This window comes from Ixodes scapularis, unplaced genomic scaffold (assembly GCF_016920785.2).
Source record: "Ixodes scapularis isolate PalLabHiFi unplaced genomic scaffold, ASM1692078v2 PGA_scaffold41__6_contigs__length_2269736, whole genome shotgun sequence".
Classification (NCBI taxonomy): Eukaryota; Metazoa; Arthropoda; class Arachnida; order Ixodida; family Ixodidae; genus Ixodes; species Ixodes scapularis.
In genome coordinates this window covers 1,189,932-1,210,403 of record NW_024609870.1, presented here as the reverse complement: position 1 = coordinate 1,210,403, position 20,472 = coordinate 1,189,932, and the positions used below count along the sequence as shown (strand labels likewise).

At 43.8% G+C, this 20,472-nt stretch overlaps 1 protein-coding gene across 2 annotated transcripts in view; it reads right to left on the bottom strand.

Annotated features, from left to right (window-relative positions):
* Positions 1-20,472, bottom strand: part of LOC8043048 — a 130,683-nt gene that overhangs the window by 96,112 nt on the left and 14,099 nt on the right. Inside the window, exons 1-2 of one of the 2 annotated variants that reach the window (XM_042293065.1) lie at positions 19,420-19,428; positions 5,736-5,833 (exon numbers count right to left, since the gene is read on the bottom strand). In XM_042293065.1, the coding sequence (XP_042148999.1) occupies positions 5,736-5,780 (45 nt within the window). In that variant the 5' untranslated portion in view covers positions 5,781-5,833; positions 19,420-19,428. Of the gene's footprint in view, positions 1-5,735; positions 5,834-19,419; positions 19,429-20,472 lie in introns of those variants that run through there. The other variant, XM_040214723.3, reaches the window with a different exon arrangement.

Here is a 20,472-nt window from a genome sequence, read left to right as displayed (position 1 = left end):
TCTACTCTCTCTTGGTGTGTTAGATTGTATCAAGCACTCAGCCCCATCTGGTAGGATGGAACTAGGGAAGCCGGAAACTTTGAGTCATAATGCTTCCGTATCAAAGCTCTCCGCCGCTGAATGAGAACAGGACTTGTTTAGGACCGCGCTAAAGCAACTGGAAACAACTCATCGTTCTACAAGTTTTGTGTGAGACGAATCGTACTGGAGTAGTCTCTCTTGCGATCTTGAAGAGTACATCCAGCATAGATGGTTACTTCTGAAGGTAAGCCGAATTTCTAAATGTTAGAGGGGGCTTTGGTTGGAGCCTAGTGCGTGAACTTGAGCCCTTCAGCTTTGTCTACAAATATCGTTTTGACGGTGTTGATGTCAGTAGTGTGGTTTGCTTGAGATGTTTCAGTCAGTAGCACAAGGTAATCGTCGCGATATCTAAATACGCGTGCGACGTTGTGGGACGACAGTTCAAGCAGGATGACCTTGACAAGTTTTGAAATAAAAATCTTTCACACAATAGGGGCCACGCACGAACCTATACGTGTACCTATCATTTGTATGTAGCTGTCTCCTGAGTAAGTATACCGCTGTGGAACTAAGAAGTTCAAGTACGAATCGACCGGTAAGCTACAGCTGTTCGAAAGACATATCTTCATGGGACTCAATACTTTCGCGAACTGAATAAAACAATCCTGTTTGCGGGATTGAGAAAAAAAAAGGTCTTTAACGTCAAGAGAAAATCCAAAGGGCACTTGCGATGAATGTTTCTTTAGGTATTTTATGACTATTTCAGACTTTTGTACCAAGAATGAATCTACCAGAACAAGAATTGACAAAAGACGTAATAGGAACTGCGACGTCTCACCGTACCAGGATCAGTTTTTAATGAAAAATTACGCTGAAAGGGCAATCCTCCTTGAGTGTCTTGGCCGTGAAAAATATGGTGGTTTTTTTATGAGGTGATTCGCTTTATTAAGTGGTTTCAATTAAGCCTATGGCATAATTGGAGAGCTCTGGTTTTGACAGGTTTAGCTTTGAAATCATGTAGTAGGTTTAAGTTTTCGCCAGTGTCAATTACAGCCTTTTTGTGGTAGATATCTCGGGGTGCGACAACAAATCCTCCCCCTTTAGCAGAAAGTAAGAGATTTAAAACATTCTCATGAAAAAGGCTTACAGAACTTGTTAATTTCACCGTGCTTGCGCAGTTAGGACCAGTTTTTAGCAAAACATCTACGTAGTCGTCAATGCACCTTTTTCTGCCATCTTCTGTAGCTTTAGCCACGACGTCGTGAACTGGGGATAACATGTCTTAACCATGTCGTTTGGGCATTGTGCAGAACTTTGGACCTTTTTCAATCACCTTTCACATTTCAACAGCATTAGAAGCTTCATTTAAAAAAAAACATTAATCCCAAGTGCCCTTTGGATTATATACGCAAAACGTTTGTACGCAAAGCGTAAAACATTTTGGTTTTGTTTTGCACAGCCTCGAGCACATTTTAACACTGCTCACTTTATCCGCCATTTCTAAAATCTAGTAGCGGCACCAAGTATAGGCAATTGGACTCCTGAATAGCGGAGTTTTTCTCCCAAGGTCTTGACTGACTCTTATATAGCATACGTATATTTTGCATAACAAGAAAATTTATGACTAGGACCATCATTGTATGAATTGACATGGAAACACCCAACAAAAACCCTTGTAGTTATCCACTTTTGTGAATATTCCAGCGTATAGTGCGCATCGATACATAGAAATAGTAAGCCGGCTTATTTGCCATCACAGCTAGAATATCAAGACCGACTTTCCAGATACTACTTCTCTCGCCTTTATTTTGCGGTGACAGACCTTTCTCATGTGCGGGCTTCGGGTTTCACGGTAATGGGCTGTGCATAGCGTTCTCAACTGTCGGTAGCTACGGCGTCCGCCGGCGGCCCTTCGTGAGCAAAAGGCAGGGGAACCAGGGAGGGGGGTCTTAGTAGAAATTAAATTCAAAGGAAGCACAAACATAAATCTAAGCTAGGGGAAGCCCGACTTTCTACATTCTAGGATAGAGCAGCACCACTGTACAGCCTTTGTCTGTCCTAGAAAATGTGCCGATAACAAAGACAAGCGAGGTTAATTTAGGTAAAATTTTGTTGTCGTTTTTTTGAAGGTCATATGGTTACGCGCAGGACCTAGCAAGCAGCGCTCGGTCACGGTATTCCAGAAGATTCGCGTTTATTACTACCCTTTTATCATTTCGCCCTAGTTTCTCGTTCTGGGAGTGCCTGGTCATTCTTACCACGAACGCTAGATGCTCGAATCTTCTGGGCCGGATTTTCGCAATGCCGACGCGCAGTACATAAGGAACTGCCCTCGACCTTGGTGAGTCAGTTTTGCCTTCGCTTGCTGTTACGCCGCCGAAACGCCGCACGCTTTTCATGCTGTCTCGAACCCCGTTCTTTATTTGGCTTGGCACAAGTTCTCCGATTAAACCTTTATTTTCAGTTCATACTTTATCGTCTCTACACCTTACTCGGTGACAATATGTTCCTCAATGTTTTGGAAACACAAGTTAGTTCAAAACACTGAAAATTGTTAAGGAAAGTATAAAAAATTTAATATTAGGTTTTAACTTTTGCAAAGATTCACGTGCAATTTTACCACTTTTTGTGAGATTAGCTGCGTTTCTGCATTAATAACACAACAATAAAATTGTTGAGCATTATTTTTCTATATTCGTAAACTGTACCTTAATGCTCCTTTTGATATATTGTGCGGCATTTTATAATAAATAATTTCCTGGAACAATTTGTGAATGCGGCTCCAAAACGTGTTTACTTGGCGTGTCTCGTAGCTCTTTTTTTTTCTTTTGCAAAGAATTTTTTTTTAATTTTAATATGTTTTGTACATGTTGTAAACCTCTCATAAAATAAATAAAAATATTAATAGCAGATGCATGCCTCGGTGTGAAATTGACGGTTGTGCAAAGTACCATTGTGAATTCTTATCAGTCTCCACGCTTCAAGCTTCGAAATGTTTCATTTACCGAAGACAATTAGCTTCAACGTTCATATATAGCTGAATACTCGTCCCAAGAATGGAGTTTTTACATACTTTTTTTTATATATAAATGTAAAAATTCTGACCCGGACCACCATTGTATGATTTGAGTTTTGTCTTTTTTAAAGCACGAAATGCTTTAAAAACCCAATCACAAATGTTTTCCGTCCGTCCGTGTCTTTCCATCTAAGTTTCGCAAGGAAACTAGATTAGTGTTCATGTCACGTGACGTCAATTGATGTCACGTAATATATACACCAACCAAGCTTTCCCGCCAAAATCGGCGGTAAAATTGAGGTCACGTGACGTGACGTTACGGGACCTATACACAAATACTGTTTCGCTTCTAAATGTAGCGGAAAAATATACATGATAGGTCCTGACTTTACGTGACCTATACACGAATTCGCTTGCCCCGCTAAACTTAGCGGAAATTTTGATTTCACGTTACTTGACATTACGAGACCCATACACAAACTTGGTTTCACCGGTAAAATAAGCGGAAATATTGACGTCACGTCACCTATACACAAATTCAGTTTTCCCGCCAAATTTGGTAGTATAAATTGAAGTCACGTGGCCTAAACACCTTTAGTTTATTTAGCGGGGAAATTGACGTCACGTCACCTGCCTACACTGACACATGCGTCAATACAATTTCCCCACTAAATCTAACAAAAAAAAATTGACGCCCCGTGACCGAGTTTTCCCGCTCAATGCTGCGGGAAGATTTATAAAAATAAATGTTTTTCACAATGCAGGAGCTGTAGGCGGTACGCTACAGTCCCTACAACACTACTCGTAAGACGATATCTCGAATGGGCGGCCGTATTTTGGGAGAAAGAGGTCGAGATTGAACGAGGCCGACGAGGCGCGTGACGTCAACATATCTCGTTTCCTCCTCTCTTTGCTTCACCCACTCAAGGCGGCGAGGCGGAGAAGACGCGAGGTCGTTCCCTCTCCTTCTCGGAGAAAGAAGACGTAAACATATCAGTCAAAGGCGCCTCCTTTTTTAGAAAAATGCGGTCATCCGTTCGAGATATCGCTGTGTGAGTGAATTTTTGACGTTTGTAGCATCAAGATGCAGGCTTTAGCCGCCGTGTTTTGTGGAATTCAGATTTCGGTTCAGCATTCCTTTAAATACTGAATTTCACGCATTATATGACTATGGAGATAAAGGTCGCTGCCAATATTTTACCGAATATTTCTCTACAACTCTGTACCTAGAAATCAGCTGTTGACTCCACCATCGTTTGCTTCAATACGTCTTGAAGAATATCTCTTTGCCGCTATAGCACCCTTTATTTCTAGGCTATTTTCTGAGTTTCAAATGATTGGAATACCTGCACCGTCTGCATCGATTGTTGACAGCTCTTCTCTGTTTCTTTTCTTTTCTTTTTTTTTCAACTGTCAATAACGTTTTTCGCGTACTGTTTGACAGCTGTATGTAAACGTTTCAATCCTAGACTCTTGTATATCTTGTTCCCACTGCCATTTAACTATTGTATCTGTGGTTCCCAGCCCTAGTGCTCTTTATTGTGTATGTTGTGGCAGGTACACCAACCAAGCTAATGTACCTTTTACTTTCCGACGTTTGAAGTCCCGGCGTTAAATCATGAACCGAGCCAAAATTGTCTAAGACACTCCCAAAGTTCAGAAATATATTTTGCATTGGTTATTGTTTTCGTGTTCTCAGAAATGCCTGGCTGCATACTGCTTCGAGATTTAGTCAAGGCACCGACATCAATGAATCACTCGTGCAATCTGAGAGGAATTTTGGGGTCTATGGTGAAACAGCCACATGGCCATGGTGCACCAAAGCTGAGAAGAAAAATGAGTAGATACCTTGCTGCCGGAGAGACATAGTCTTTAATTATAATCCGAACAGATTTTGTTTTTAAATAGGGTGTTAGAATTAGAGGAGTTCTGTTTTCACCGTGTATTTATCAGGCTCATCGGACATTAGATGAGAGGATAGTCGTCACTGTAAGCTGGCTAGTTAACCAAAATTTCTTCATCAACTTTTTAATTATTGTTTCTAAGGGTCATGTTGGAATTGCAGCCTTGACGGCAATTACTATTAGTGTCCAGACCAATTTAAAACATTTCCGAAACGGTTTTAGAGATGTTAATATAATAATTTTCGCATTTTCTGGCTTGATTTAAAAATTCCACTCTCAAAGACCGTCGCAAAACAATGGCGCTTGAAAGAGTGATGTGGTCGTTTCAATCGCTATCTCGGCAGCGTCTTTTTTGTGGTATACGCCGAAACAGAAGTAGCGACGTGATTCTTCCAGGTATCATTGTGAGCAGGGCTTGATGAGCTGTTTTAGCGCGCGATTTTTAAAACAAACCAAAAGAACGCGAAAATGGATCGATTAATATCTTAAAACCTTTGCCTTTTCGCAAATGTTTTTAAATTGATCTGGGTTCTAATAGTGATTGCCGTAAATGCTGCAATTCCACGTGACCCCTAAAACCAATAATAAAAAGGTAATTTACAAATTTACTTAATTAGTCAACGTACCATGACGATTATCTCCTCAGACAAACCGTCCTTCGAGTCTCCTAAATACACAGTAAAGAAAGCAGACTCCTAACCCTTGCCCTCTTTTTCTTTAAATATATGCCTGAATTAAAAGCAAGCAGCCTGCATAAATCCGAAAATATAGGTACGTAGATGCGCAATTCTTACCTTAGAATTGGGTGAGCTTGGTGGAGTTAAGACTCCTGACGACATGGTGGAGTTGCATTCCTGGGAAATGTCGCAAAGTTCCTGGCTGGCAATGTCCCCTGTAAGCAAAAAGGTTTTTATTTTTTATTTTTTTCGGGAATAACAAGTGCTGTATGGTTCGTGAACCAATATAAGTTACTGACCATCATGTACTGCTTGTGCTGTCGGTGTCTCTAAGTTATAATAATATTATTCATAATATATATAACTATTGCAGCTGCAAAAGAGTATTTCCAAACTTCTATGCTAAAGACAAATTTATGTGGCCTTTCCGAAAAAAGAACTGCGCGTGCTCAGTTGGTGCTACAGTACGTGCTTCCGCACCTTTGAATGCACTGCCACTGTTCGCAGACAGTTGTCCCTGATTATAGAAACTCCTCATAAAGTCAACGATCCTAGTGTGAGCTTTAAAGCTAGCGTGTTTTCGCAGTGCTTGTCTGCACGCTTCCCATGTAACCAAGGGGTACCCTTTCTGCGAAGGTGGTAGAAATTTCGACCCCAGGAGCGGTTGGCTAGTGATGCAGCTACTCCTCCCGGCGCGTATGAGGAATTTTTATTGTATAGACCTTTTTCGTGTACTTTCGCCCCCAGCCACCAAATAAGCGTACCCGGTATGGGCGACGAAATAATAATGAAACGTTTCAACCGGCAAATAGTAGAAGAATAGAGGGGAGGCCAAACGAGAATGTGTGACGGTCACGCTAATATCCTGAATGCCTTCTATTGGCGCGGCGTCGGCAAAAACAATGTTTTCGCCCATACTGGAAGTGATGGCAGTTCAAGATGGCGTCGCCCTTGTGGAAAAGGTCTATACCTGGCCGGTTCCGTGAGTAAAACGTACTTGGCGCTACCGGCGAGTGTTTTGGAAATGGCGCCGCCAGGACATGGTCGCTTATTCCCGAAGTATATAAGCATAAAGTATGACTTCCGTTCGTTGCACTTTGTTGACGGACGCAGCTACGATCATCCGGACGGATCGTACCCTGATCTAAGCCACTGTGCCTGACCGCTTTTTTTTTCTCCCTTTCACCGTCGCATTCCCAAGATTATACGATCGCGTTAAGAATCTCATGTCAGCGGATTGAAGGAGACTAAAATTCTCTTAACGAGATGTGCAGCGGGAATATTCGGTTCGTGACTGCGATAGAAGCGCCGAAGGACAGTGACAACGTGGAGCTGGTAACGACAATACGGAGCGCACTCGCAGCTGAAATTTTCTTAGAAAACACACGGACGCAAATATTTAATAAAACCACGCCACTTCCAGCCACCTCTCTCTCTCTCTCTCTCTCTCTCTAAAGATAACATTTCCTTATCTTGTTTTGATGACAACCACTTCGTGAATTTCCCTGGTTGTTCCTCCCCAATGTCGTCCCATGGTTGTTCTGTTTAAAAACAAGGGGTGCACGGGCATCGATCGCAATGTACTGCCAGATTCCCAGACGACGCCTGTTTGATAGCTACTGCCTGTTCTCTCGCACGGCCATTCACGCAGCGGCCTGTTTGCCCTACGTAGGTGCGCCAGCAGGGTAGGGTAATGTCGCAGACGACAGACATTCCAAAAACGTACTTATCTATTCGTCACTCTCCCTCTCTGGAGAATTGGTTATTTTGCACAATACCAAAAGCTTATTCGGAAAAAACAAAACAATAGAACGTTGTGAACCCCGCAACTTTTTTAAAGACTACGAGAGAGAGCATGAAGGTGAACACTGATATGATGGCCGGTCTTTTTTTCCTCCGTTCATGAACTTTTAACGCCACAGCGTTAAAAGCTTATAAACGAGGTCCTTAACGCTACAGCGTTAAGGAGCTCGCGTCGCGAACAATCCGGTGTCGGTGGCGTGACGGGAAAATTTTGATTGGTCGATAGGGCCATGACGTCTCAGCCACATGACCTCGCGCGGGAATTTCAAACAACCCACAAAGTTCTCGTGAAACGTAACGTTAAGCCTCGACTGAAAGTGATTCAAACATGACATGGTAAAGCGAATTAAAGGTTGCCGAATGTCGCCAACGATTTCAATTTATAAAGTAATTCATTTGCCTTAAAGAAAGATTTGTGGAATTTTAGGCCAGATTCTGACTCGGGACCCTTCGGTTGCGAGACAGACACGCTACTGACCTGGCCACGCAGGGCACGCTTGTTTGGGGAGTGAAAAGGCGGTGCGACCGGGGCCCGATAAGGCTATCGTGCTACACTCTTAAAGGCGAAGCTTCAGCGTCCTCCAAGTTTCTCTGGAACATCTCTATACTTCGTCTCAGCTTAAGTCCAGACGCAGCCGATTCTACAAGTGCGAGCATATGGCCCTGAACAATGGTCGCACTGCACGAGCGTGCGCGCTTGGCGGGGACGCTGAAAGCCCGGAGCTCTCTGCTGTAGCTTCTGCTACGCTCACACTTGAAGTGAAAGGGAGTATATATTTCTTTTTAGGCCATCTACCGCCTCAGTCAGGGACTTCTGCAGAATACCCGCACTTAGAAGGCGATTGACCTGTAACAGGAAGCTCCTGCCCATTCCTTGCTGACATGATGTCTTCAAGACAGCTCCAAAGCAGGACGTAGACATATCTTTTTTACTAGTTTATGGCAATATGGGCACATTTATAACTACATATTTCTGTGCCGCAAATGCGGTAAATCTTAAAACAGCTTTTTTTTTTCATATCAACGTGGAATTGTAGATGTGAACTTAAATGGCGAAACTGTAATTAACATGCTTCAGGAGCATAGATAAGCAGTTGATCGATGAACCTTCCTACTATTTGATTAATTGCTTTGATTGCTATCAGTGTTTTAACCTCGATCAGTTAAGTTCTGAGTTAGGACACGTCGGGTAAACAAAACAACAGTAAACGCCTAGGCCGACTTGATAGAAACAGCGTTTCAGCAAATAGTGCGGCATAGCCTCCTCCAGTAGCGTACCAACTTGTTTTTGAGTGGGTGTGTGTAGGAAGGGAGCAAACCAGACTTCCCCCCTCAAGCCCGGGGGGGGGGGGGGGGGGGGGGCAGTTCCCTTGATATACCTTGGGCACCGCGGGCCAGTGTTTGCCCTGCCCAGTGGCGGCTGTGTTAGAGGGGGGGAGGGGGGGGGGCGGGGGGGGGGGGGCAAAACAGATTCTTTACCCTCCCACCCTCCGGTTGGTACACCCATGGCCTCAAAGCCTGGCAGTTCGACGACGGAGCCATAGAGTGCCCGGTCGCAGATTTGGAGCGCGAGGATCTGGTAGCACAGAGCATTTCTCGGGGAACTTGGTCGTCAGCGCACAGCTTTTGTAGCCGCGAGGATCCGAAACATGGTTTTCAAACCCGACGAGAAAAGAAGCGGTAGCGCGAGGAACGCGAGGAGCACGAGCGGACAGTCCATCGCTCAAGAGAAGTGTGTTCGCGTCTCGCCGCAGCGGGGCGCCCGTCACGTGGCTCTCCTCTCATCCGTTGTCTGCCGCTCTACTTTCTTAATTTCGGCGGCCGCTTCTCCTGGCGATCTGTCAGGCTTTCCCAGTATAGAGGAGGCTATGAGGGGGGGAAAGAAAGCACTGCCAAATCCAGCGCACCAGCTGAGCGGGACAAAAACGGCGTCTCAAGACGCTCGCGCGCCCTAACCTTTACAGTGCTTTCTTACCCCCAGTCTCAGCTGAAACGCTGATTCTAACAAGGCGGTCCAGGGGCGGCATGCTAGCCTCAGTGTCTTAGCTTAGAGTGCGAAATAAAGCCTACCAAGCCTGGAACGCGCAAGCGCTTAAGACTCGGCTGTAACTCGGCTTCATGTGCCACTCCCCTCGTGCAATGGCTTCTGCAGTGCTTATTATTTCCGCCATGAGACGCAGCCGCCGAAAGGGAAAAAGTAGAGTGGCAGACAACGGATGAGAGGAGAGTCATGTAACGGGCGCCCCGCTGCGGCGAGACGCCGAAACACATTTCTTCCGAGCAATGGAATGTCCGGTCGTGCTCCTCGCGTTCCTCGCGCGTCCTCGCCACTGCAAAAGCTGTACGCTCACTACCAGCTTCCCCGAGAAATGCTCTATGCTACCAGATCCTCGCGCTCCAAATCTGCGACCGGGCGCTCTATGGCTTTGTCGTCGAACTGCCAGGCTTTGTGACTATAGAGGAGGCTATGACACAGGCTCTGTTCCACATCGTACCCGAGTAGCCTGTCTTCTACGTCAGCGGGTGATACCACGTGACATCGTGAGTAAACAACCCCCGACTCGATTTCGAAACGGCCAGGATAATCACCTGGATACTACGCGGAATCGCTTCGTCTTAGGATACGGCAAAAAGAGAACATAGCAGCGATAGCGGAAAATAGCAGACGATCTTTTTTGATCATTGAGAAAGCGCTCCAAAAAAAATATACTAACCGCTTCGTTTTTTTTTGTTTTTTTTTTCATATTTTATTTTAAGTGACGTTGCGGTGTTTTCTTGAGGCGGCTCCATCAGCTTCTTTTGCTCACCTTCTTTTTGGGCTGTATATTGAGATCAAGATTACTTTTTCTTTTCAGTTAGACATCGAAAATTTGTTTTTATCGATCAGCACGATCGCTGAAGTTTGGTCCAGGTGCCCTGAACGCATACGTTCCGCGCGTGGTAATTCGCACCGATTACGTTTTGCTGAAATTGCTTCCACACGGTGTAGCGGTACAGCACAAGGGGCTTTCTCAACAGTGATATGTAATTTACATTCGCTTTAATGCGAATATTTTTTCAAGATCACAGAGCGAACTTCCAAACCGAAATAGGCAATTTCTTGGAGAGGGACATGGGCGGGGTTGTGAACAGATCATGTACATGCAATCTTCGAAGCTTTCACTGCTTTACAAGCGCTATCTTCTCATTGCACGCACTCTGGAGAATAAATACTTCCACGTTATTTACTGCGTTCGAACATTTTCAGCCTTGAACGTAAGAATACGACATTCCCTCCAACGCCGAGGACGAGGATGCGAAGAGGTTCCTGTTTACGCTCGTACCCTGATTATTACTACGGGTATACCTTCCTGGGGAAGGTGCACGGTCTGGATGTGACGCAGTCAATTCGTGCGTTGAAGACAGCAAATCGCGATAATTACACATAAATGGCTTCACCTCATTCTTCGTTATTTCGAACGTCTGCCACCAAAGCCAACGGAGCAAACGAGCTTTGACGGCTGTTGGCGCAGAAAGCAGACGGCGAACAAAACCCGTGACGTATGTACTCGATTTGATCCGACGTCCCCCCTCGATCGAGGAGAGTGGCGTCAATAATTACTCCGGAGTAAACAACCCGCTTCTGGAATGCGAGTTTGGACGTCATCGAGTAAGCTCCAGTAAGTTTTGAAATTTTGAAACGCAACGGTACTATCATCTACAAGGTGTCACAAAAAAAATTAGAGTTTTTATTTTTTTATTTTTTATTTCTTATTGCAAAAGTAAACAAACTATACTCCGCGACAACTTTTCGCGTCCCCTCTCCCATTTTCAGTGTACGCAGGCTCTCCTCCGCTCCTCGGAAATGGGGAAGGAGGACAGCCTGCGTACACTCAAAATGGGAGAGGGGACGCGGGACGTACTTTCCACTGCATTGCCAAGAAAAGTTGTCGCGGAGTATAGGCATTGCCGAACGCTCATTCTCCGCCAAAAGTTAGCGCTAGAGGTCACAACCATGCAGACGCCAAAGTGTCAGCCTGAACCGACACCTTATTCAAAAGTAATAAGTGATGTTCTGAAAATTTCAATGGGAAGATGGAGCCCATTTTTGCCCGCTTTCGGTTTCTGGTGCCCATAGAGCCCCATGTATTCGAAAACTCCGTCGGTCGCAACGAGGTAGAGGGGCTTAGAGTGATAAACCGGCAGTTCGGAAGTGGCACCCCCCCCGGCAGAGCCGTATGCCCTCAGGTTGCCGCCGTGATTTTACGCAAACGTGACTACTCGTCATGTGACCTCCCAATATCCGTGACCTCACAGGTAAGATGGCAGCGCCCAGAGCTGGCGGATGCGAGTTTGTTTGGTGCGCGGTAGCCGTGGATGTGCAGCGGCTTTTCGACGACTTCGGGCTTTTTCGTGCTGGCTGACGCAGGTATAATGTGAAAATATGAAGGAATGAGACTTTATACCCTTTTTGCGCAAGATCGCTCTGAATCAAGTGGAACACAGGACCAGCCAAACGATGCGGTCAACTCATGCTTTCTTCTTGTTTGCACAGATTGCGGTTTCCTTTCAGTTGACGCCTAACGAGTCCCTTCCCGGTCGCTCCTGCACGGCTTTGGATTACGGTCACTCGAATGGCCGAGGGAATACGCGCCGGCATGTGAACAGTGCGACCAATCTCCCGGGGATTCTTCTACAAAACTTCAACCCGATCTTTGATGGAACTTGGATAGCGACACCGACAACGTCATCGCGTCTGACCGCGCCAGCTTGTGGACGCTGATATATACTGCTCGAAGCAATTCATGGCCCCGAGTGAGCACGGGACCAGCCAAACGATGCGGTCAACTCATGCTTTCTTCTTGTTTGCACAGGTTGGTTCAATTCCTTCGTTAAACGCTAAAAAAACAAGTAATAATATGTGTTTACTGCTGTTCCCGTGCTCACAAGTGCTTCGTACAACTATTTGCGAATGTGTTGACGTAGTGGGTCTTCTTCTCATGGTTTCTGGAGATGTCGAGTCTAACCCCGACCCGATGAGTGATGTACAGCTTAAGCAGTTTAACGAAATGCACCAAATGTTGAAAGTCGTCAGTGAGTGCTCGTTCAGAATTGACCAAGCTCAATCAGGAATTCTTGCCTCACTAAACGAAGTAAGACAAAACCAAGAAGCCATTAAAGTGGATATAACTGATATAAAAGCTCGCCTAACTGATGGTGAAAATAAAACTACGGCTATCACTCAACTTCAGCAAGACGTTAACACGGCACGAGGCTTCGCAGAGGTGATGCAGAAGGAAAACGAAGCACTGAGAGCGCGTTTGGACGACGCGGAAGATCGTTCACGCCGGGACAACCTAGTTTTCTTTGGAATTGCTGACACACTAACCGAAACTTGGTCACAAACGGAGGAATCAATTTTAAATATTTTTCAGCGGCCGCTTAATCTTCAAGTTGCGAATGACGCGATTATCAGGGCCCATAGAATTGGAACATTCTGTCGGTCAAAGTGCCGCCCAGTCATTGTGAAGTTCTCATCTTACAAGATTAAAGACCAAATTTTGCAACGAAGGTTAATGCTCAAGGCTGACCGCATTTCTGTGAGCGAGGACTACTCGATTGGAACGCGCCAAGCACGAAAAACGCTTATCGAATTCGCGAAAGAAAAAGGCGACACGTTTAAACTACGGCACAACAAAATGCATATTAAAAACATATGCTACGCTTATGACACGGTGAATGACAACGTATATGAAGTCGGCCCCTCCGTATCTCCGATACTATCTACCACGCAAAATCTGGCTCCCAGCGGTGAATCGCCTCGGCAGCCGATATCGAGTTAACGAACCACGAGGGGTAGAGTGCCTGCGTCAGCTTTCTCGGATGTATCGGTGATATACACAAATATTAGAAGCATCATTAAAAAACGAGATGACTTGTGCTCAATTATTGATTCAACTGATGCTCATGTAATTGTTTTAACGGAAACTTGGTTAAACGGGAAGGTGCGTGATGATGAAATTTTTCACGCGAATAAAAAGTATAATATTTACAGGAACAACAGGGTAGATAAGAGCGGTGGTGGAGTGTTAATTGCAGTAGCAGCTTACATGAGTTCGTTCTGCATAAACACGATCTGTGATTTAGAAATTCTCTGGGTATGCATTGGTAACAACCATCAAAAGTGGGTAATAGGGGTGTGCTATCGACCACCCTACTACGCGTCATCATTTGTTAAAGCCTTGCATGATTCACTAAATGACATTAAGGTGCGTTATCCCAGTTCACCTATTTTTTTGTGACTTTAATTATCCTTCTTTTGTTTGGTCTGAATCTATAATTGCAACGACTTTATCTTATGAATGCAAAGACTTTGTCTCCCTGTGTCTAGAATTTAATTTAACTCAGCTAGTCACGAAACCCACCGAGTGACCCTATTGATAGCAAATATCTTGGATCTTGTTCTAACAACTCATCCTGATATTGTTTCCCCGATAATACACCTCGCAGGACTTAGTGATCATTCCATATTGCATTTCGATGTTAAAGCAGCAGTGCCTAAGCCATCGACTCTCACAAAGCAAATTCGTAATTATGCTAAAGCTAACTTCATCAAAATTAATCATCACCTCGAAGCTTTCTTTGACGTGTTTTTAGCAGGTTTCTCGAGCCGGCCAGTAGAAGAAAATTGGCAACTTTACAAGACTAAAGTACACATGCTTATCAATCAGCATATTCCACTCAGAACAGCCTTTGAAAACTCAGTCACCCTGGTTTACTAGGGCCCTAAAACGCCTCTCCAATAAGAAAAAGCGTTTATTTCGCGCTGCAAAATTCAGCACATGTGAATGTCGGTGGTCGAGCTATCGTACTGCTGCTGAAGTTTATAAAAATGCAATTGAAGACGCCAAATTAGAGTTTTTTTACACGCAGCTTACCAGCAAAGTTGATAAATAACCCTAAACAATTTTGGAACATTATGAACAAAAAATCCCATTCTTCAATCACACTAATATCTTCAAGTGGTGAAAGTATGCCTAGCGAAGTCTGCGCAAATGTATTTAATCGCGTTTTCATTGATTCTTTTTCAAGTGATAGACGCCTTGATACCCCACTGCTGGTTAGCACTGATTACCTGTCGATGGATTCGGTTCCACTTGATTATGTTGGAGTGATTTCAATTATAGAAAATCTCAGATTGTCCTCCTCAACGGATGGATGGTATCAATTCAAAATTCCTTAAGAATACTAAATTTTATTCATCCATAATATTAACTATGTTGTTCGAACAGTCAATCAAAGATGCCGTTCTTCCTCTCGACTGAAAGATAGGGAAGGTGGTACCTATACTCAAAGCTGGTAACAAGCATTTTGCTCATAATTACCGCCCAATCTCAATAACCAGCATACGTTGCAAACTATATACTTGAGCATGTCATCTTCTCCCACATTGTCAACTTTTTAGAGCCTAACGATTTTTTCAGCCCTTCCCAGCATGGATTTCGAAAGACATTTTCATGTGAGACTCAGCTTCTCTCTTTCGCCCATGACCTCCATTGCATTCTAGATCGAGGATCCCAGGCAGACTGCATTTTCCTAGACTTTGCAAAAGCGTTCGGTAAAGTGTCTCATAAACTTCTGATTTTGAAACTTTCCAAGCTTAACTTAGATTCTAACATACTTGCACGAATTCAATCGTTTCTGTCTGATCGCTCGCAATTTGTTACTCTCAATAATAGTAACTCATCTCTTGTATCTGTTACTTCCGGGGTTCCTCAGGGATCTGTTCTAGGGCAATTGCTATTTTTAATTTATATTAACGATCTCCCGGTTAACATCTCCTCGTCTATGTGCCTGTTTGCTGACGACTGTGTCCTTTATCGTTAAATAATAAATAATCATGACACCAGTGTTCTACAGTCCGACATTAACACTATCATCGAGTGGTGTGATTTATGGTCAATGAGCCTTAACGCTAACAAATGTAAGTCTATGCGTGTATCTCGACAATCTTCTAACAATCCTAACTATTTTCTTGATCAGCTTTATATGGAGCCGGTGTCGTCTTATAAATACCTCGGCGTGCACATAACATCTGACGTTTCATAGAAAAATCATATTCAGTATGTTTCCTCTAACGCTAACCGCATGTTAGGTTATGTTAAACAAAATTTTTCATTAGCTCCAGTCGCACTAAAGTTGACTCTTTATAAAACATTAATTCGTCCAAGGTTGGAATATGCAGCCTCTGTCTGGGATCCTGGACAAGTCACCCTCATCACTGCATTGGAAGCGATTCAAAACAGATCAGCTCGTTTCATCCTGTCTAACTACCACAACACGGCTAGCGTGACTGCCATGAAAGCTACTCTATCATTGCCGGATTTAGCCTTGCGCCGTAGCATTTCTCGCCTTTCTTTATTCCATAAGATTTTATTTTCACAATTCTATCCTGCGCGACAAATTAATATACCGTCCTTTTTACGTTTCTTCTCGCAACGATCACAATCACGAGGTTGGTATTCCAATTTCTAACACAACAGCATTTCATTCATCGTTAGTCCCTCGTACATCACGAGGATGGAACTACCTTCCCGGGACAATTGCCACCATCACGGACTCTGACCTTTTCAAAACTGCAATTACTAATCTTTTATTTGTTGAGTGTGTTTAACTTATTTCTAGGCTTGTTTTCCTTTTCTGTATTTTTCTTTGCTCTCCCCCTCTGTAATGCCTCTGGCCTTGAGGGAAAATTAAATAAATAAATATTAACACCTGTGAGACAGCATCAGCCGTATCGCCGTACCGGTGCTCGGATTCCGGATCTGTTCGAGGACCGATAGAACTTTGAGCACTTTTAGCAGAAGCTTTTCGCATTCTCTTAGCTTTGTTTGAACGTTGGAATGTCTGAAACTCGACGCGAAACGTATGCGTCGGATGTAGGGCCTAGGGGAATTTGTTTGAGCCCTGCGTCACCGAATAACCATAGCAACTTTTAGCGAGGAAACTCCTGCGATCTTTAACCTTTTGTGCTAATCGACGATTCTACATTCGATCGCTTTTTTTTTTTCTTTTTTTGTGAGTGTGAAGTGCACACTTATTTCCAGCTACAAGGATGACGTTTCATTGAGTGTGGGGATGACTAAATCGTTGTAGGCACCTGCTTCAAAGCTTTTCGACTTGCTATAAGAACAACTGTTTTGGTGTATGCATATATTAACTGCGCCTTTTTCTCTTTTGTAAAATTTATTGCAGAAATACTTTTTTTTCGTCAAGAGTGCATTATATTAGTCGGTCAAATGTTTACTTGTTCTAATTACCTGGATAAGATTATTCACATTTGTGCTCATCCCTTGCCTGAAGAGCAGTCTTGTTGAAAAATGTTGACTATTCCTTTAGGTCTGTTCAATAGACTTTTTTTTTTATTAAGTATGGGCTGCCTATACTTGGTATCATTGTAACTTGAAACAGGGCAACCGCAACAGCCCCTTCGAGCCAATCAGAGAGACGGAGCGAAGGTGTGTGACAAATCTGTGCAGACGAGCACTCTGAATGACATGTTGTCATGTGCCTCTCTCCAACGTGCAAATTGGCTCACCGAGACTGTAACCTTTGCCGTTTGCCAAATTGTAATGAAACGAATTACAGTAGCTACTATTCTAATTACCCCAGGCTTTCATACTTTGGGCATTTGTTCAACAATAATGTTATGTCCTATTGGACTGGAATGCTCCAGTGAACTGGGGCCCATTCGTGTGCTTTACGCCTAAAAAAAAATGGTGACAGTTGTGTTGCTTGATGGTGTTCTGCAAGGGGTCTAGTGTGTCATATGCATAGGAAGTGTCCTGCTATACAACAATGCATCTATACTGTTAAACTAGATGCTCGGAGGTGTGTTTATTTTTGCACTCAACAAGTTGCAGCAATAATTATTTCTTACTAGTGTAATATTTATTTTCGGTAGCTGGGCCTGGTTTGTGCTCATTAATGTCCATGTGCTTTGATGTTATCACGTGTGAAGCTTTAAGTATCATCTCTGCAATGCCTACAAAGGCCGTTGGAGGAAACAAATTAATAAACGACATTTTCACATCATTGGAGTTGGTTTTCCGACGCTTCACATGTTCAGGAGAAGTGGAACGAGTGCAGCCCAATGCAACCAGTCTGCCAGTCTGGTATGTCCCATTAATTAATAGTGAGGGGTCAAAGGTACGGGTGTCCTCAAAAGGTCCAGCATGTTCCGTGAACATAATTCTTTGTGTAGAGGCTCTGAAGGCGTAAAGGTGAGCGGAAATATGTTTATCTGGTTAGTGTATCGAATCTGGTTAGTGTATCGCTTTGAATGTGCTAATAAACCACGTAAACGTTCATTTGATGACGTGGTATTATCCCCGCGGCAAAGAAACTGTGATTATCGACGATAGTCCGGTCCGTGCGTAACAGAGCAAGGCAGGCTATGAACGAGACTTTGGTGTGCGGTTGAACACTCACGCAGAACATGATCCCGATTAATGTTTTGTTTGGATAGCTAAATTGGGGTGTATGCGAGCATGAGACCTTGGCGGGACGCTCGCTTCGGCCGACCATACCTGGATCGCCGAGCGCTGCCGACTTCCCTTATGAATACCAATACATTTTACAGGAAGTGCGTAACGAAGTGCCGAACAAAGGTATGGCCGTATAAAAGTATCGTCACCGGCGGCGTAGATTCGCCTAGCTTCATACTTGGATCGCCTCGAACAGCAGCGCGGATGTCTTCAGTCACTCGCATTTTCTCTAGCGTCCTTGTCGAGACTTCTTGAATAGCGGCTTCAAAAAAAAAAAAGAAGCGATCATATTTGGCGTCGTCTGCATCCATTTTATTCGGAGACCGCCTGCCGCGAGGGAGGAAGCGGAAACTGCGTACAAGCAGCTGAGGAGCCGCCCTTTTGGCCGTTCTGTAAGCTCTCCGACAACTCCTATTCAAGTTACTCTGTTCGGAGCTGTGGGAGCCGCTACTGAACGCGCCCAATGTCAACCACGTTCTGACCACACCATGAAGACACCAATTTTGTTTTTCTTTTGGCTCGAAAAGACATTAAAACAATATATAAAAGGAATAAACCGATGCCGTTACGTCGCTCTGAACTTAAAAGAAGCGCCGCTCCACGGAAGCACGGCGGCAAGCTGCGTGCGAGCAAGGCCCGCTTAACCGGATTTCCCTTATTTCCCGGGCTATGCAAATCCTGCGGGGAGAGGGGTGGGGCAACTAAGAAACGGCCAGGTTGTAACGCGTTGACGACACGGAGTGGCGGAGCTCACAACTACGCCAGCCCCCAAGTAGCTGTGCCCGTGCTGGACCAGTTGACGTCACGTCTCCCGTGATGCATCGCGCTCTCCAATGGCTGATCTTCGAGTGCTCGCTGGAATCATCCCTTTGAATTTAAAAATATAGCCATCCATTCAAAATACAAGAGTGCGATTTTCATTAGCATATAAAGTTGATCATATTTCTTATTTCTGAACGTGGAGAGGTATATTTCAAGTTTCGATTCAGTATCCCTTTAATGTGGATAAATCTAGCCGTTATTCATGATACGCAACTAATTTCTAATTAAAACCATAACCTAATTTTTGATAATTCAAGAAGTTCATTGCTCGAAAATAATTATTGACCTAATTACTCCGAACTATATGAATTTTTACTCAATTGTCCCCTGGGCAAAACCAAACAAACGTCAACTTTTTTTTCTGTGCGACACGTAGTTTTTTTTTTTTTTTTTTTGATTTTTTTGCAAGATTGTATATCTACTGCTTTATTAAACGAATGGAACGATGGCATGGCAGTACCCTTTACAGTAAATCTTACTAATAAATGTGCTGTTGTTTGCTTCCCAATTTTTGGTTTGCGTTATTTTGTAGAATTGGGGTATAATGTTGTGTGGAATTGATGTTATTATGTAACTATGTCGGGCTGCTGAACTGAGGCAGAGGCGTCGTCAGGTCCCACGCCTTTATCTCTGCCCCCTAATCAATAAACCTGCGGAAAAAAAACTTTTCTATTCAAAGAATATAACTCTATGGAGTTTAGATAACGGTGCGGGATGTATTCCGCTACACACACAAAAAAAAAAAAAACACTTTGTTATCATCTCTTGCAACCTGATTGCAATGCATGGTCCTGTTTTATCTGAGGCAACTCGTAGAACATCGACTTGTGGGTTGTCGGCTGATATCAACGTTGGGAAACTCGGTGTGCATACGCAAGTACAACTCCCATACCGCCCACGATGTCTCGAATAAAATAAAAAATAAATGCCTCAAAGTGGAAAATAACTCTACATATTACGGTCATCTGCATATTAACGCAGTCATCCCTTTTGAAATGGACAAAAATCCGCCTTAAATGTCGCAAAAAAGAATAGCGACAACAGTTCCCTCTAAAGCTATGCATTGGCACTCGGGTTTTTCGTTTCGTGTTTCGAGATGTCCGGGGGTGAGTGGGGGCATCGTCCAACAGTGTGACACAGAAAGCTGAAGTGCTCTCTGCGTGGTACATCTGCTCTATAATATTTTGTCACTGCTGAGAGTTCGCTGAGACTTGAACCCTAGGTTCCTGAGAGCGGCGCGCTTGCCCAAATGTTCGATGACACGCCCCTTTTTGGGCGGCTTTTTGGCAGTAAATATGTGCTAAAAATAAAAAATGCACATCTGCTCTGTACTATTTATGGTAATAATAATTCATTTACTGTCATTATACGCGGGAAACAGCTTTTTACTGCTCTAAACAGCAATGAATTCATTTAGAGAGCAGTGCCTTTTGTTCTTTTAATTATCAGGGCACTTTATACAATGGACAGATCGCGAAGAAAATAATGCCAAGACGTAGTTGGAAACCTGGAGCTTATATAACCGTAGAAAGAAACTCAAGATAAGGAGTGGTTAGTTTGTAAACCAAGTTTGAACTCAAAAGTTTCACTATAAATCGTCGTACTCCCATAAGGATAATGCTTCTTTTTTTTTCGATTGCGAGTTGGCTCCATTTATTTTAGGCATACAGCCTTTAAATTTAGCACGATGAAAAAAGGTGTAT